The sequence below is a fragment of the Calliopsis andreniformis genome, unplaced genomic scaffold, assembly GCF_051401765.1.
Source record: "Calliopsis andreniformis isolate RMS-2024a unplaced genomic scaffold, iyCalAndr_principal scaffold0022, whole genome shotgun sequence".
Taxonomy (NCBI): Eukaryota; Metazoa; Arthropoda; class Insecta; order Hymenoptera; family Andrenidae; genus Calliopsis; species Calliopsis andreniformis.
This window is the reverse complement of record NW_027480432.1, coordinates 11,813,280-11,832,951: the sequence shown is the minus strand read 5'-3', so window position 1 is coordinate 11,832,951 and position 19,672 is coordinate 11,813,280. Positions and strand designations below refer to the sequence as shown.

At 36.5% G+C, this 19,672-nt stretch overlaps 1 protein-coding gene and 1 non-coding gene across 2 annotated transcripts; one reads left to right on the top strand and one right to left on the bottom strand.

Annotated features, from left to right (window-relative positions):
* Positions 1 to 2,623: 2,623 nt before the first annotated feature.
* On the bottom strand, positions 2,624 to 2,695 carry Trnad-guc (transfer RNA aspartic acid (anticodon GUC)). The gene has a single exon. It is a non-coding gene; the product is annotated as a tRNA-Asp (tRNA).
* Positions 2,696 to 4,591: 1,896 nt separating this feature from the next.
* Positions 4,592 to 5,858, top strand: LOC143186990 (cytidine deaminase-like). Its single transcript, XM_076390901.1, has 2 exons — positions 4,592 to 4,752; positions 5,306 to 5,858. Exons 1-2 carry the CDS (start codon positions 4,716 to 4,718, stop codon positions 5,713 to 5,715), a joined length of 447 nt encoding a protein of 148 aa, XP_076247016.1. The 5' UTR covers positions 4,592 to 4,715; the 3' UTR covers positions 5,716 to 5,858.
* The last annotated feature ends 13,814 nt before the right edge of the window (positions 5,859 to 19,672 follow it).

The window sequence follows — 19,672 nt, the reverse complement described above, 5'->3', positions numbered from 1 at the left end:
TATAATTGCCAAATCGCATCGTAGGAAAGTTCTGTCACGCTGTTGCCACATCAATTACAATTTTATCCATCAGTAAATTTCTACTGAATACGCCTTGAGCCGATATTTTGCTTCATACGGAATATAAAAAAGGACGGTGCGAGCGAGAAAGAAAGAGTATCACGAATGAAACAATACATATGTGCCCATAATTATGAAAGTGGTCTAAGTCAATTCAAACTTTAAAAACAACATTTTCGTATGAGATTCACACAAAATTTCATATTCATAATAAATTTTCATTAATCAAGACTAATAAAATTCTAAAATACAATGTTACATCTCTCCAAAAGTGAAATCCGCTTATATGAACGCGAACTCTTATTAAGTAAATGGAAAACAATAACTTGTAGGGGAAAATCAGGATTGGCTGATTTTTTTTACGTATGGTTCTACGGCCTGACACTTTTCATCCTTCAAATACCCAAACCTGTACTTCTGCACACCTGTACCTGATCATAATTAAAACTCAATTTTCTTGAAAACGAAGCACGACAACACGAAGAGGAAAAGTGTCTGTTAGCGTCAATGTATTTTTAAGAGAGAGTTTATGACTGGAGTCGAGGGTGAACGGTTCCATGCTGTCTTGCCTTTGAGGATTTTATGATTGGAAGTTAAGCTATGGGGTCTCAAATGAGGGTGCGTGAGACTAAACAGACCCGACGCTAGGCGATGGCTGATGACCACGTGGGTCTCCCAGCTATCGAGTGTTGAGGGATTGAAATATGTGAAGAGATAAAAAGTTTGGTAATGGCAAGCGGCCTGACGTGTTGTTAAAGAACAGGAACTTTGTTCTTGGAGGATCTGGCCACGGAGTAGGGAGAGTCTTTTGACTCTCTGACAAGAGGACCGTATCAAGGGACACAGCACTTATCCCAGAACCGCCACAGGAATCGTTTTTAGTAATTTTTGCTAACATGCCCTTTGCCAGAAATTTATTAAAAATTAACCAAAGAATTCTGAACAAAACAAAGACGCACGATTTAACCAGAAGAGGGTAAATGCCATCATTACCCAGATAAGAATTTATATTCATACTTAAAACAGTACTTCTGATATAGGGTATATCAGAAAACATTCTTTTGCAAAGTAAGTTGTACATACGTGGACAATGAAAAAAGTTTATGTGCACATATGCCTGAAAAAGTCGAATTTTTTAGTTGTACGTGATTTTGTGTTGCGTAAGACGCTGGCTCAAATTTCTTAAAAAATAAGAAAAACATGATACACTTTTGGAAAGTAGGTTCTAAACATAAAGACGATGCAGCTAGATTACCTATCACTAATGTCTCTAAACGCAGGCTTTAATCGCTTTATAGAAACACTTTCATTATTACCTTTGACTTCAAAAACATAAACATTATTTAGTACATACGCCGTACTATTTTATACGATCCTTCATGAAGGATCGTATCTAATCGTATCGTAATAGGATCGTATCGTATCTAAATATGCGAGTACAGGTGAGTAAATCTTAAAAAATAGAATGACGTCGCCTGCCGTCATAAGCTGTAGGTTTAGGCTGCATAAACGTCCTATTAATGAAAATACTTGGATACAACGATAAATCCGAGTTTACAAAATCTTCACCAAATAATTTGAATGGAACACAATAAACCACATCTGTTGCAGTAGTGTTCATACATGTACTCCTTCAAAACACAATAATGTTCAACCAAACAAAAGAAAATATTGAAACCCAATCCTCCGTCTTGTAGCGCATTATTGCTACTTTCAAAGAGCGATGTCAACGCTTAATTAACCCGTTTGAGAAAGGGTGATATGCAGTAGTAATTCCAATGCGTTTGTAATCAAGCAAAGTTGTTAACGATTCGAACAATTGGGCTTCCAACTGGTTTCATCTATTGATAGTAATAGTTAATATAATAGTCTAAAATATTTCATATTTTTTGAAAAAATTTTATGAAGAACAACTGTTTTTAAATCTTGGGCTAAAGTAAATTCTAAAGCTTTACAGTGTGATTTTTTAAAAGAAACTATTAATAAATCGTTAATAATTTTTGTCCAGCTATTGACAGAAATTTATTTCAGTATATGAAAACATCAGATCCCATAAACTATCAGGCCCTGGGCTATAGCCCTCCTGGTCCCAAGCCCAAAGATAAAAGCACTTAAAAGGCTATACCTAATGATCATTAAAAGGATAAAAATGATGAATGAGGATGGTAAAGAAAAGGAAAGGAAATAGAAAAGAAAAAGGTAAAAGATACGTAAAATAGATACATAGAAATAAATCGAATATAGAAATAAACAAATATAAAATATAGTCCTACCTCAGCGGGAAATCGAACTGCGGCATGACATGCGTTCATTAAAGCCAATGATAATTCAATTTACAACAAAAAAATATACAATAAAAATCCTTAAACGTAACAAAGGAAAAGCAGAATACTATTTTATTTATAAAATAAAGATTGCATTCAAAACAGCGTAAATAAAAGGTTTTACAGCTTTCAAAATAAATTTTCAAAATAAATAAGGAGGAAGAGGAAAGGGAAAAATAAATTAAATTTGTTCATAATAATCTACTTGACAAAAATAAAAAAATTATAAAAATGAAATCCTCCCCGGCGGGGAATCGAACCCCGGTCTCCCGCGTGACAGGCGGGGATACTGACCACTATACTACCGAGGATTTCGATGGTTACTATTTTTTAGAACTCGTACATATGGACATACTTCTTTTTATTAACTAATAACTAACTAAAACTTATAAAAATGAACATAACATTACGTAGATCGAAGCATTCCATAATTAATTATATATTGTATGATATCTTATAGCTATGCAGCTTTTTATACAAAGTAAAGAAATTTTATAAAATTGCATATTTAATAACTTATACAAATTTATACATATGTATGTCAGTTGGTACAATTACAGCCAGTAATATTTATCAATAGAATCAGTACTACTATACTAATTAGCTAGCAAAGGAGGTTAGGGAACTCGGAAATTCATAAGTTATAAAACTGTGCAAATAAGGTATTTAGTTTATCTGTAACATGTATCTACTTTTTTTTCGTGTCATAATTTATTTTTAGGGGGTGAAATCACACCATGAAGAAACTGTGGAATTATCTTTATTGTAGAATATTTCGAGAATGGTGAAAATTTAAAAAAAAGTTTAAAAAAAGTCGCACATTCTTTTTATATTTACAAAACTGTGTTAAATATAATTTTAAAAAATCAATAATTTTTAAATTATTCCCACCACCATCCCTTAAAATTAAATTTACTCTCACAGTTCCATAATTCTTTTGAATTTCCGAACTTCATAACCTTTCTTATTAGTTGTGTTTGTACTTATATTAAATATTTCTGAGATGAATAATGCGTTTTTTATAAAAAATTATTATTGAAATAAATTATATAATTAATTTCTTGAGAGTAATCTTACTATTAAAGTGATAAGAGAAAGTAACTCATAGCAATGTATGTATATGTAGATTAGAATGTGATATATGATTTAATATAATTTTTGTAAAGTATATAGTAATTTAAATTAAAAAATTTGTTTGATATAACGAAATGATGTTATAATTTCGACACAATTTTGACGTGAACTTAATGTTAGCTGTTGAAACTTTTTACTGTTTTCTTGTGACTACTATTGATCTTTTACAAATATTTCAATTAGCCATAATGATTTGTGGCAAAACTCGTATCTTTTATCAAGATGAAAAAACGACTAAGTTACATTTATAAACATATTGATCTTTATTCTAATTATATTTCTTTTAATAACATTAAAGTTCAGTTTAAATCATTATTCAAAGAGTATAGGAATAATTACATATCTAAGATTGGATCAACTATCCTACATCAAATCTTTCTGGAATTTTATTAACTTGTGCAGCATCATATTAATAACTCTACATCCACTAACATGTACTTTAATAGTCAATATGTCTCTAGTGATTTAGATATCACTGAGATTTTTCTTCTTATTTTAAATCTGTTCATAGATGCTATAATGGTATATCATCAAATATTGAATATAACAACTCTTTAGACATTTCTAATGTTTATTTAAGTATTAGTGATGTATTTGAACCTATTTGTTTTTTCAATGTAAACTCCAGTCTAAGTAATGATAATATTCTATTTACCGTTCTCAAGTCTTATAGCTTTGTGGTAGTTAAAATCCTGTTGATTATATTTAATAAATTTTTTTTAACACAAAATACTTTCTCTTCAAATGGAAAACTTGTGTTGCAATTCCGGATATGCGATATTATATCCGGATATACGAATATTAAATTTGCAATAAATCTAATATTATTAGATTGCATATTAGATTTGCATATTAGATTTACAATAAATTTAATATTCCTAATTATAGACCAATAAGTAAATAAAATGTCATGCCGAAAATCTTTGACAAATTAGTTACTTTGAAACTCTCCTCTCTAACTCCCTAGCTAACGATACAAATATTATGATTACTGACCAGCATAGGTTTATGCCAGGGAAATTTGTAACATATACATATCAGAGGACGCGAACTTCCCATGGTCCCCACTTACGCGCCGCGCTGGGTCAATGCACACTGGGAGATAAAACATTTTATTAATCAACTGTTTATAAAATAGAGTCACATGTTCGCCTAATCTTCAACATCGAACACATTTGTTTAATAATTTGTGTCAAGATGAGTACAGAAGAAATTAAAGATTTCACAGCGCTAGGTTAATATAACGCTGCAATATTTATGTAGAATAAAGTTTCTCAGTTTGTTATATTTACGTCTATACATTCGTGTTATTTTATTGGTTTAATTCGTTTATTTAATTTGACGACGTGACGATTCATTTTCGCTTTTAATTATCTTCGTGATTAAATTGTGTTGAGATAACATATTATTACGATTATATGCAATTATATTGACATTTTAATTGATAGTCTACTTGTATTAATTAATCTACTTGTTACACTAAGCAAAATTTAACTGGATGCATATCAGTTGCAACACAATAATTTGCATATGCATTTATAACATATTACCAATTATTATTCCGTACTTCTACAATCATTTAGATTCTTGTTTGTTTTATTGTTTGTGTTACTTTTTGTAATTGTGCCAACTATGAATTTATGTGAATTCGAGTGTCCATTTATTCTTCAGTGATAAAAATGATAAATGTATTGCATTTAGTTAGTAACATATAGCATATTTAATTAATTATATACTGTAACAGCTGTTTAATATTAGTAATACGTAAATCTTTACATTGTTTTTAGAAGCTGAGATTCAAAGTTTGATAAAAGAGAGTGCAATTACTCGTGAAAATTCTTATTCACCCTATAGCAAATTTAAAGTTGGAGCTGGTGTGCTTTGTAATGATGGAACTATTTGTACTGGATGCAACGTAGAGAGTGCATCCTTTCATGTTTCAACATGTGCTGAAAGAGGGGCTATTTCAAAAGCAGTGTCAGAGGGAAGAAAAAAGTTCAAAGCAATGGCAGTAGTAGCTAATGGTAAGAACAATATTTTTGTCACTCCTTGTGGTTTTTGTAGGCAAGCAATAGCTGAGTTTGGTGATGTACCAGTTTATATGACAAGTTCTGATATGAAAAAAGTATTAAAAACTACAGTAGACAATTTGTTACCTCATGCTTTTCATTTAAGAAATGCACAAGTGCTGCAATAAATTTGTTTTCTAAAATAATACTTGCTATTCTCTTTTTTTATAAGTGATATTATAGTCCATATCGAAAGCATATCATTAATATTGCATTATACACCTACATTTATCTGAAATGATATTTATATAATTGGAATTTATTTAGAATGTTAGTTTCTATATAAGTTTTAATAAGCATAAAGGAAAATTAGCATTGAGGAAAAATTACTACTTGGTTTTCTAGGTAGTTTTAATAACAATTAAGGTGACATCTTGAGACTATTTATTATTATATAAAACATTTAGAATGTAACTGTTCTAGGTCATTAACTCCACTGTTTGAATATGTAAAAATTTTAGTGCCAAAACATTTCATTGATATTTATTATTAGCTGTTTATATTTAAAATCCGTTTATTTGTAAACTTAATCGATTTGGCAAATGAGTGGTTCAATTATTCAATAATAATTTTATATTATTTAATTTTTTGATAACATTGTGACTAATCACTTTCGAAATAAAGAAAGGCCTTACCATTTCAGATAACTTAAGTATAAGTAGGCATACCTACTATGTAGTACTATTTTGCAATATTAAAATGACTATGTTAACACTTCCGTTTAAGGAATGACGAATTGTATGGATTAATATGGTGAAAATATAAGGTCATATACAATATCGTTATTCTTGATTTCTATTTTATATTGGGCACCTAAAATCAGCCTTTCAATTTTCTTTCATCTGTAGCTAAATACGTATTCTTTATAATGTATATGTATATTTCTAAATATTTGCATAAAAAGTTCTCATACTTATTTATATGTATAGTGTAAACACAAATAAATTTGAGAAAGGAAATTGTAAATTTATATATTATTACAGGAAAAATAAATATTTATAAAAACTTAGACAAATTAGTTAAGACTTTTTATGCCTGAATACATTTAAGAAGATATTCCCCTTCAGAATCCAGAGGGATAAAAAATTGATTGCTTTTCTATTGCACTTTCGAAAAGAACATTTTCAGTATCTATTTTCAAAATTGTATCCCAGAATTTGCTGAATGACAAAGTTATAATGATTTGAAGAGAACGCTGCGCACAAACCATTAACCAAAGGAACATTAAGTCGCACGAAAAAAAAGTTCAGATGCATGAAAACGTTTAAATGAGTATAATGATACTGTAAAAAAATGGCAAAGCAAAACAATGAATATGTATATTTCGAGTGTCATCCGCGTGATCCGCTATCACGTTTCTTTTATTTCACGTGGCGAAGCACCTAGAAGGGTGATCGCGCTACGTGATAGTTAATGTTTAGACCGCATCGATCGCTAATTGTTACGTTGTTAATGCTTTATAACACTTGTGGCGTATGACAGATAAGTACAAAATATATATTAATATTTTTGCTTTTAATAAGTTTTCTTTTCTTTTGCTTCTTTTGCTTTTCTTTCGTGTATATACATTAATTTGCTTGTATATTTAGTAACAGATTATAAATTGGGCTTCTTCTTTATTAAATGAGAGAATGTCTATTTAACCTCTTTTTATAAAATCTAATTTTCTGTAAAACTAATTTGAAGCATTTATTTAAATTGTTATGAACAACGAATACACATGAGAAAATTCAGGTAATTATAGTAGGTAAGTATCATTATCCATGCACCGATTCTGCTCTAAATCTAGTAAAATCTTGAGATAAGAATATCAAATTAAGGTATGTATAAAGTTTAATGGCGTTTCGACACTGCTTTTTGTCAGGTTAAGAATAAAGCAGTAAAAAAGTGACAAGTTTAGTTTGGCTCGTACAGTAGTATGTGTAGTGGAGGAAGAATCATAGTATGGCTCCATCTCGCATTCATTAGGCAACCACGTATCTGTAAGTAATATCATTTTTGTGATGAAAACTGTAACAGCAGATACCGACCCAGAAAGCTCGTGCGAGATGCGTGCCGCGAGGTGCTTGCCGCTTGCCAGTGATTGGGATTTAAACATTTCAAAGAACGAGAGAGTGTGCATCACGTTCCACCTTCTCTCTCGAGTTCCCGAAGCTGCCCGAAGTTACCCGAAGCACTGAGCTCACGGATACGCAGCCCATACGTTAGTGTGCGTAGTGGAGGCGGTTACTCTCTATTCGCGTCCTCAGTCTGGCAGCACAGATGCGCCATGAGTCATTAGTCACACCAGTAGTTATAGCCGCAACTACGAGGTGGCTACCGCGGAACTAGCGATCTCGTGGCAGGATTCATCGCCCCACGAATATATAAGCCAGCCTTGTGGAGTGGGTGAGATACGTTCCTTGTTCGTTATTTCCTTCCGTTCGTAAGTAGTTACGAAGAAATTGCGTCAAGTGTTGTTGCGTAGTTATTTAATAAATTGTTCTTATTTCTTTTTACTTTACGTTCTTATTTTATTTTACTTTATTTACTTTTATTTATTATTGGATTGGAAGAGAGAATGTGTTATTTAATTATACGTCTTGTCTGTTTGCGTTACAATTCTGGAATGAATTGATCTTCTTTTCAATCGTTGCTAACAACTAATATTCCTTTTGTTTTTCTACTGGGTGAAATTTAAACCCAAATGTACAATCATTTAAAATACAACATTATGATTTACATTCATAGATTATAATAGTAGATTCATTTAAATCTCTCTCCAAACTATCTTCGTGATGGTTTTTCTACCTGAGTTCACAAACTTTATAGATATAAGAACGCGACAGTCTGGAGTAAAAAATTAAGTTTATGGTCCACCCATTCCGACATTATGATTTATTAGTTTCGCTGTTTATACGGTCAGAAATGGGGACGTATGTTTAAAAAAATATTATTGGTGTTTCTGTGATTAAGTTATATTTTATACAGTAAAGTTATCGATGTTCTACAAAAATGAATTAATTGATAAACATCGATTAAATCGATTATTTTTTAAGAATCAAGATGATACTATTAGATTTTGTTTGTATGGAATATTATTTTTCTACACTTGCACTAAAAATGCAGTTTTCTTATTTATTAATAAAATATTTGATAGAATTGAAAGATTAAGTTAGTAAGAAATTACACTTTTAATTTAAGAGCAGGGAGTACAAGCAAGGGAAATAAACATGTTTATAATACAACAATAAATAACAGCTACGAGAACAGCTATCAAAATACAATATTTTATTTGTTTTAATTTTGTCGCGGCCAAGGAAATTATAAAAGTATTAACCTTAGCTGTGCGTATAACACAAAATTGAGGGTTGTGTTCCGAAAAATAAAAATATCTTGATTTAATGTCTTCATAAGATTATCTTGAGATAATATCTTGTACTAATAAATTTATTATTGAAAATACAAAAATTTACCTGTAAAATTACATTTTGTAATTCGTGAATGTGTTTGAACTTCGATGTTTCCAGATCTCTACAAAAGTTGTTATGAATATTTAACGTATAATTTAAAAAATCTGCATAAAATATTATTAAATATCATATTATACCAATGTGTTACGCATAATAAATATGCGTTATTCTTTTATAAGCATAGTGATGAGGAAATGTAGGTGATAATGGTGATTATGAAGTGTTTTCTTTAATTTAATTTAGTTACATGAATTTCATGAAAAATACATATTTAAAAGTTGTTTCATAAACATAGAAATGTTTTAACAAGTATAATGATTTTTATAAACATAAAAAATTGCACAAACAAATGACATATCAAATTTCTATTATGCAAATTTTCCGTCTTCTCGTGCAAGAGAATTAAAAAATAATAATTGGTTTAATGTGACCGGCTTCTGAAAATAATTTTTTTGATGAAACCGATGTTCCGACAATATTGCAGTATTTTAACGCTAATTGATATAACGGCAAAAAAGCGATTTTTAACAATTTCCAGTTCTTAAAAGGGTCTTCAGAACGAGATATAACCTGTTCTTTTAGGTACTGTCTCAATTCAGGAGATAAATTGTCTTCATTTTCTCTTATGGTTGCTTTTAAGTGCTCATAAAATGTTTGAAGTTTGAGTATAATTAGTATCCAAAACATTAGAACACTCTTTTCGTTGATTTTCATTATTAGGCGTTTGTTTCTCGGAGAATCTTGTTTATGCGATTTATGGTAGAAGCCGCCAATGCGTTCTGAAAATGGAGTTTCTTAAATCTAGGATCTAATAGCGTTGAAACGGCAAGTAGTGTTGTTCTGTTACGAGCAGAAATCGTCTCCTGCTCGTTACTTACAACTTTGTTACGGAATGCTAAGATTAATATACTCATGCTCTTTATAAGTGACTAACCGAACAGCTACTCTGTTTATTTATCGCTAATAACAAAATTATGTGAAATGGTAGTGTGATCGCAATAGCAGAGCGGTCTTTAGATAGAAAGAAAGCTCGGTCACGATACACGAGTATATCTACTATACTTATTAATTAATTATCCAGAAGGATAATGGCAAATGGGTTAGGAAATCATCTAATCCCGTACGGACCCCGCTACATGTGATTACTTCCTGAGAGGCGGAGGCTAAAGGTCACTTCCCATTGCTGTAAGTTCGGGTCGCGAGCGCGTTCGCCGTTCACTTGAAAGTGTCAAGTCTACGAGCAGGAAGGTCTGAAGTACCCAGCGAGCCTGCACCGTGATCTGCTTAATCACCAAACGAACCCGGCAGACCCAAAGCGACCATGTACCGCGATCGCTGTCGCCGCTGCAGGCGGTCGGCAATGGGTAGGGTCTTCCGGCCCACAGTGTGTCGCCTATTGTGGTAATTTGGAGCGAAACTCATTGTTCCTAAATTAATCAACTTTCGAATTAAGACATTCAATACTTTTCTAAAGAGAATACAAAGATGCATCGATTGACGTATTGAAAAAATATATATTTTCATTGAGAAAATTGAGGTAACCCTGATTAAATACATGAAGAAAGATTTCTTTGTATATTAATTCCTCTACGTTAAGCAATGTGACTGTGAACGCATTAATAACAATTTTCATTATTTTTTATAATAATTTTAAACATTATGCACTTTTACATTCATTTGCGCTGATTTAATTAAGTGCTACGATTTGTCCAATTTGTCCATTTGTAGTCACTTCCAAGGGGTTAGTTCAGTATATATTGCACACCATACCCCAGTACTGTGTTGCAGAAGGGTGGGGATCCTTCAAACTTAGCATCTGACTTGGGTCGTTGAGGAAAATGGTTGTGTTCAAGGGTCCCCAGTTGTTCTTTTGCAGTCGATGTAAAAAAGAAAATAGGAAAAAATGTATTCAGAAATTGCTGCCGCTGCGCTGCTAACCATGGTGTTAGTAGCCAAAGATAAGAATTGTAAAAAGTCGTTAATAAGTGACTTGTCACTGAGCCAGTTTAATAATTTCTGCCGGATGAATGTGTCCGATTTTGAGACATTGTTAAATTTGGTAGGACCGCTAATTAGTAAGCAGTTCACACAATTTCGGACATGTATAAGCGTCAAAGAGAAGTTGGCAATTACGCTCAGATTCTTGGCATCGGGGGACTCATTTATGTCATTGACGTATTTATTCAAGATGTCGATACAAAGTGTGTCTCGTAGAGTGATTGCCGTATACGAAGCCCTTATTATCACATTAAAGGATTATGTGAAGGTAAGTGAGAAAAGTGAACCCCACCCCCGAAAATGTCTACAGGGTGGCAGGGGCAGTAGGTAACAAGAAGCGATAAATTGAAATAATGGACAAAACGTCTTTAGCCGTGACATTTTGTGTAGTATTAAATTAAATATAACAATTTCTTCTGTACACGTAAGTTTTAAAATAATCTTCGTGTCTTCGTCGAGCGATGGGCTTCTCCCCAACAATAAACTTGGAGGGGTTATATTGTCTCGCAATAAGCAACGGTACGCAGGGTCAATCTCCACTCGGGCACCGAGGGTTGCCGCCGATGCGCAATACAATGCAGCCATAAAATATATAGAAAACACTAGCGCAGGTAATCGCCGCTGATCCGGCATGTTCCATCGAGGAAGAAAATTCGAGGACAATCGGTACGGTCCTTCTACTCAACGAAGCGATCGTCTATTTTGTTGTTAAACTTTCGTTTCAAAAACTTTCTCTTTTATATACGTTTTGTCACTTCAGGGTTCCGTATCTGGCGACCTTCGTGTTTTTGTCAACCGGCGGAATTTACCGTTTTCCAGGAATCTACGCTCTGTCGCTATCCTTCTCCCTTGTTGCGAGTAGGTATAGGCAATACACTCGCGTGCTTCAGTCTGTATGAAACAGTGGCAAATAAAAAACCTATTCTGTACAACGAGCAGATTACTCGTTCTAGCTTTAACTCCTCCTTCTGATGAAAAGTAGATTCGTAAACAGTTCCATGCATTGGCTGAAATTGCTATACATAGTTATCGATATTCCAGTGATCCGAGAAGCCATTTGAGATATATCATTGGCACGGTGTTTCGGTATAGGCGGAGTAGAAAAGGTAATCAAAACAAAAGTGTCCAATGCCTTTCGATTGAAAATGTCTTCCGACAGTTCTTACTTTCTGCCCGCTCCAATGCATTTGAATTCACTATTTGTATTACTGTTACATCCGGCCTTCACCTGGTCCCCTTTTCCGTTGTCAATAAGCGAGAAATGCTGATGCATTTCACAACATTGTTATGCGAGCGAGTATAACCGACACCGCCGAGCTGATGTAAGAAAATAACACATAAGCGTTTTCCTTTTGGGTATTACGAAGAATGACCCAAAAGGAATATTATAAAGAGCAGACGAGCCAATCGATCGGGAGTCTTTTTTTTTGGAATCATTTAGAGTCGTTAGAGTCCTGTAAATCAGGCTCAGCCACCCCGAGATCAGAGCGAAACTCTGACCATCGCCGCGACGCGAGAACTGTAATATCGTAACAGTGAGGGCGTAACGCGTAGCAACGGTAAATCGTGTAAAGAGTCGAAGGGAATAGTTAAGAATTCCGCGCAGTTCGAATCCGCCATCTCTTGACCGCGTAGAGTAACTCAGCGAAGTACAAAGTAGAGAAGTGCGTGAGACAAAGGAACTAGCAACGCGAAGCAACCCCGAGCGACCAGCGACCGACTATACAGGCGAGGTGGGGTCCGCGACTTTATACTCACAAACATAAGAAGAAGGAGTTGGTATGTAAACAACGAACCGCCAAATACATTTACAATTGTTAAACCCAAACAAGCGATACAGTTCACTCTCCATCCTCCCCTTCCCTTATTTATAAGAGAAAGTTTACTCAAGGTGTGCTTTAGCACTTTAAAAGAGCAAGAACCCCTAAGGTTGATCTCTGCCGCTCGAGATGACCGCCGTCTAGTGAGGACGTAACATTACCAATATTACCGTCATTATTAATACCAACAATCTCTACAATATTTTTATACACTTCATTTTAAATTCATAAATGTTGAAATATAGCGAATAAAGAAAATATTCGAAGAGCAAAATATACTTGAATGCATTACTTGATATCTTCATTACTTATAATAAAATTAAATCAGTCTCAATCAGTATATACTATACCACTGCGTTATAGATTTGTCTCCAAAAAAATAAGAATGGTGGAATGTGATTTTTGCAGACGAAAGAAAAGTTTGTGATCGAGTTTTAAACATAGTGTAACGATCCACGGTCTTGCCTCTCAACTCTATCCATTTCTATCTCACTCTATCCATTACTATCTCTCTCTATCTATTACCATCTCTCTCTATATTTGTATCCTTCTAATACCTTATTATTATGTTACCGCGTATTCTATTATCTTAATACTAATTAGTATTTTTGTACCTTATTTTTATATCATATATTATAGGTTCCAATTATATTTTAACATAAACACAACGTATATCGTACGTTTTCATTTACGATTAGAATAAGACCGCCATTAGAAAATAAGACATTACGCATGCGCGAACTCCGACTAGCGGGTATATAAGGAGCTGCGAAAGCAACAAGAGACACACTTCCTCCTGGCATCAGGTTCCGAGTAGACGAAGATCTTGAAGGTAGCTGATATACTCGTCCAGTGAGATCGAGACCGCTCTTTTAGAGGTAGCGACCGTTTTCCAGAGATCAAGGGTATTTGATGCTCCTTTACAGGTTCAGTCTGAAGTAACCTTATGCCAGGTGCACTACGACGATTCCTGTGAAGTGCAGTACGGGCGACATCTTGGAGGAAGCTGATATACTAAAAGATCGAGACCGCTCCTTTAGAGGTAAGCGACCGTTTTAGAAAATAGTAATTGATGCTTCTTTAATATAGAGTTCGTGCTCGCCAGAAGCAGACGAATCGCCTGCCAACAAGCGCTAAAAGCCATTACTAGTCGGACACATTTCTAAGACCGCTCCTGAAGAGTCTTCTCTCCAGGGTAGCGACTGATGTAGAAAGGATAACGAAGAGCTTACGGATGCTTCGGCAATTAGGTAAAGATCACATGTTTCATGGAATCTTGAGAGCGCTTTGAGCTTATAGCCACCTATAACTTTGGCAGCGACCAGAGCGTACGAGACAGGATCTATTGCATACACATACACAACACACTGCGCCTTGTACAGAGGATCCTCTATCGCGAATAATATTACTCTCGTTCAACGATACATAACGTATTTGCATAACCCTTGCGTTATCGAGATAACTGATAGATAATTATAATCACGTTCAATATAATCTCACATTTATATAATCACACATAATATAACCTCATTATCTTATTATCTTATTAATATTTAAGCAGATTAGAATAGATATCAATATTGTATTAACGTTAGGATTAGAATAAGTTTTTATTGAATAAATTATTGTTAAAAGAGATATAAGCCTTGGATTTCAACTCCTTAACCGCACGCCACACGAATCTCCACCTTTTCGTCCGTTGAAAAGCCGCTCTTCCATGGACAGCGTAGCATCGCTTTAGGGACGTTACAATAGTGAAAACAATGTTCTTACTTGGAACTGTATTTTCTGATCTTTTTTTGCGATGTGTTTGAATATTTTTATAACAATATAATGTTTATAAATTAGCTACAAAAATCTATATTTTTAGTCCGAACCGCCGAGCTCACTTTCTGCTCGAACCTCACAATGTCACTCGGAATGACTTTTCATGGGACTTCTTGTGGGATATGAACGAAACACGCAGCTCGTATAGTTGCATGTTTATACAGGGTGTCCCACATAAGGTGGCGGAGCCGAAAAGGGGAGATTCCTGAGGTGATTCTAAACAACCTTTTCCTTTACAAAAATGTTCTCTGAAGTTTTGTTAACGAGTTATTAATGAAAAACATCGACCAATCAGAAAGCGCGGATAGCGAGCGCTCGGCCGTTCAGTGACAGGGCACAAGCTACGCGTAGTGTTTCCTACTCGCTGTGCTCGAATCTTGTACAAGAAACTCAAGATCTCAATGTTATTGCCCAATTTCTCTTAAACTATTAGATGGAAAATTATGAAAAAAATCAGGGACACGTCAGCTATTCCGACACATATTATGGAATTTTTTCAAATTTTTAAATTAACTATCCAAGTTGTAAAAAATAAAAAATGAGGAAGAAGAATATAAAAATGCCGATTTAGTAAAGTAATGCTATAGTAAGATAATAAAAAACAATGTTTCCGTAGTTCCTACAGATTGTACATTATTTTACTGGGTATCAAAACATTGAAAATTGTACAAAAATACTTATTGCATAAGGAATGAACGAAAGTTGGACATATTAGTTGCTGCAATCGGTAAAAAGTACGGACACATAAGTTTCCAGGGCGCGGAGGCGACGCACCATATTATTGTGAACTTTTTCCAGAGTTTCTGTAGAAATGTTGGCCACCGCCGCGTGGATTTTCGCCACCAGTTCTTCGGGGGTCTGTACCGGCTGACGGTACACCGCATTTTTTAAATACCCCCAGAAGAAAAAATCCAACGAATTGATATCCGGTGACCGCGGGGGCCACGCGACAGGTCCGCCGCGTCCAATCCACCTGTCCTGGAAGGTTTCAGTCAGATGGGCCCGAACTTGTGCATCATAATGGGCTGGCGCTCCATCGTGTTGATAATACATGTTCCTCCGAACCTCTAATGGAACATCCTCCAAGAGATCCGGAAGAACATGTTGTAGGAACGCCTTATACGCGCCCCCATCGAGCCTATCAGGTAAAAGATAAGGCCCGATGATTTGAGTGCCACAAATTCCGGCCCATACGTTGACGGACCAGCGGACTTGCGTATCGCACACGCGAATCGCGTGTGGATTCTCGTCGCTCCACAAGTGGCTGTTGTGGGCATTGAAGCACCCTTCTTTCGTAAAAAGTGCTTCGTCCGTCCACAATATCCGCTTGTGGAACGACGGTTCACGATGTATTTCCCCCAACAGCCACGTTGAATATTCCATCCGTTGGATAAAATCTAGGGGGCGGAGGTTTTGCACCCGTACATATTTGTACGGGTGCAGTTGGTGATCTCGCAAAATGCGATGTACCGTTGATCGGCTGATACTGAAACAAATAAAACAAGAAAAAAATAAGAAACTATAAATTGTGAAACAGTTACATAATAAATGTATAGAATATAAAGATAGACATTGATGGCAAGATAAAACGAAAAAAAAAAAAAAAATAGTATTATAAATAGTATAAGTATTAATTTATTAATTATACTTACTCGAACTGGCGGCTTATATCACGTACGCTGACGGTGGCATCTTCTTCTATTGCTTCTAGTACTTGATTTTGATGGCGTGTCCGCACTGGGTAGTCCCGCTCGCGGTGCGTTATTTCTAGGACACTTCCTGTTCGAAATAGCCTATTGGCTAAGCTTCTAAAGAACTTGGCCGTTCGCGGCGGCCGGTTAGGATATCGTTCGCGGTACATCCGCTCCGCGGCCTCCGCATTGCCTTGGCACTCCGCAGCGAAAAAATAGAAAAAATTATATCCTTCAGCTGAGGAAAGCATGTTGGATACTGACGATTTTTTCCGAAGTTTTTTTCCTCGTGCCCTCGCATCCCTCCAACGCGACTTCTCGGGGGTGTAGCTTTGTCGGAATACTCGAATTTGATTTGTTAGTTGACACCAACGAGGTTGGATCTTCCTGGGTTACTTTTTTTTAGTGGAGGTGGTAGTCTCCTCTTCGGGTCGAAAAAGTGGCAAGCAAATTCATGGGGAAAAGCGAAGGCCGTAACGAGTGTCTCGCAGATGTGGCCGTTTATGATCACAGGTATTGGCCTGCAAGTTCAGCGGTACCCCGAAGCCGAAGGTCGCGAGGGTTGTGTCGCGCTTACCGTTCAAGTCCTTTCGATGCATTCGGACGGATGAAATATGGAACTGCTCGTCGTAAAAGTAGTAACTGGGGAAAGTTTCTGGACGTTAAACATATTGAAAGGTTTTGAGTTGGAAAAGGGCTCATTCGATAGAGGAAGGTTCAATCTAGGTTCAATCTAATACAAGCCTAGAGGTCACATATGGAGATACGTAGCACTCGTACTTATTGTGGTCCATAGCCGTGATCCTTCCGAAACTTCCAGAGGGAATAGCATCTTGGCGACAAGCGCCAGCTTCATCCTCTATCTCAGGTATTCCTACCTGTGGTATTCCAATTTCGGGTACATTCACCTTAACCATATCACCTTGCGGAGTTGTAGTATTCGCAATCATCTTGAAGTATTCGGCGATTGGTGCTGGTGTAACAAAATCTTCAGGGATTAGGTTTAAAGGAGACTCTTCATCTGCATACCGGTCTTCCGCGTTTACAGTTCTAATGTGGTCAATGACTACTGCATTTAGGACACTTGAATACACGTGCTGAAAAGCACAAAATGGTATCTCCCTACGTAGGCGAGGGTTTTCCGCTTCTAAATCGCCATACACCCTTTCACATAGGATAGGGAATGTAGAGAACTCCATATTTTGGGAGTAGATACGCGTAGTGGGCTGCGTGCCCGTATAAGGTCCCTCTTGCCACATAGGCTCGTCCTTCAAGACCTCTTTACTTGCCTTGACGACGATAGGAGTCACTTCAGCAGGGTCGCGGATCACCGCTGGACCCGCTTCTACCTTCTTAGGAGGTTTTCCATCCTTCCTAAATCCCTTGGATCTGAAAGTTGGCCTCCCCCTACCAGATGGTCTTGGTTGGGGTGGTCCTGGTTCATCGGCCCAACTTTCGGCTACTGGTGCGGCATTGTATTTCTGTGTATTAAACGCGAACATGCGCCTCGCGTTCCTGTTCATCACAGGTTTTCCTGTGGTAATTGATTCAGCCCTCTGGCTTTGCATAATTACAAAGTTACAAACGAAAACTTACGTTTAAAGCCTTTTAAACGTCACTGTCGCCGAGTGACGACGACAATCATCGAGTGACGCCGAGCGAAACCGAACGGACAGCGTACACGGATAGGAGCAATTGGTTATGTTGCGTAGAGCGAGGGTCGCAAAAGTGGGAGACCGTGGGCGTCATGGTGGGGGTAGCCCGTTTGTCCCACGCCCCACGATTCTGGCATCACTGGTCCCCACTCCACGTCGGGCCTGAAATTCGAATAGCTGACACAGGTCGTTCACCTGTTCGAGTTCAACTATAATAGCTAAAAACGAGTCATACTTCAAATTAACCGTGTTTGTTATTAGCGCAACGGAATCTCTAACCGAAGGCGACCTTCGGTTGGTCACGTATATCAACAGACAACGGTTTTCGCGAACGAGATAAAGTGCTCGTTATATCATCGCTTTCTTAAACAAACAGAAAGTGCTCGAATGTCGAAACTGTCGAATTGTCGCAGTCATAAAAATGAACGATTTTAACAAATGAACGTCCTCTCTTTTTGGCGCTTTCGTGGTGCCTTATATTGTGGTGTTGCGAATTGTCTCTCAAGTTTCGCGGTGCCACATTGCGGCCGCGACGGTGACTAGCCGCCTCCAGTGTGTGAAGAGCAGCGTTGCCATCCGAGAGTCTCTCGATTTCCCTTACCTTTCTGTCCCTCGCCTAGCTGTGCTGCAGCGCCTGCCTTCGGTTGTCCCACTCCTTTCACTGACGCTGATGTGTGCCGCGTGGGGCATGCCAGCGGGTGTTCCGAAAGAACCGTATACTTATGCAAGCTAAAGCCGTCCGTAGGGTCGCGTAGCACAAAAGAACACCCGTTAGGTTCCCTACCTGCTCCCCAGTGAGAGGAGTGGGGCAACCGAAGGCAGGCTCTGTAGCACAGCTAGGCAAGGAACGGAAAGGTAAGGGGTATGGATGGCAACCCTGGTGAAGAGTTCACGAGTGGGGAGTTCGTGAGTGAGGAGTTCGCGGCCTTCGCACGCGTTACATTCTGTCTGGATAACATTGTGTCCAAAGACGTACTGTTTTCATGAAAACACCTTCACTTGCTTTCAAACAAATGGCCATATCCACAATTTGCTACGGTAGATAGTCGGACATTATTTAACTAATAATAGTTCAGTATCTGAAAATCATCGAAATAAATGAATTGAAGGTGTCCCTAATTGTAAGTATATAATGGAAATTTAGAACGAAAACAGCAACGACTTGTTTAGCTTTCAGGATTTGTATGTTTAATGAGAATTTGTTTATTAGAACGAAATGCTTCGAAATAGTCGGAGTTTTTATAAACATCACAGAAGCGATCACAGCTTAGTTTTTGTACCAGGTGTAACGTCCCTAAAACGATGCTACGTTGTCCACGGAAGAGTGGCTTTCCAATGGACGAAAAGGTGGGGGTTCGTGTGGCGTGCGGTTAAGGAGTTGAAATCCATGGAGCATTGCATCAGCGTAGCTGCAGACTGGAAAATAGGAAAAGAAAGTACTTTCTTTATTCTTCTAGATACAAGAGTACGCGACAATGCGACGTTCCGTGGATAGATAGGCTTGCAAGTGTTAGTGAAAAGGCTTTGGTGAGAAGGGTTTAGATTAGGTAGGACAGAGTGGTTTTAGTGAGTAGAAATCTCACATAACCGGGAGGTGCGGATTCCAACCAGTATTTCTTTCACAAAAACTAATGTATTTACA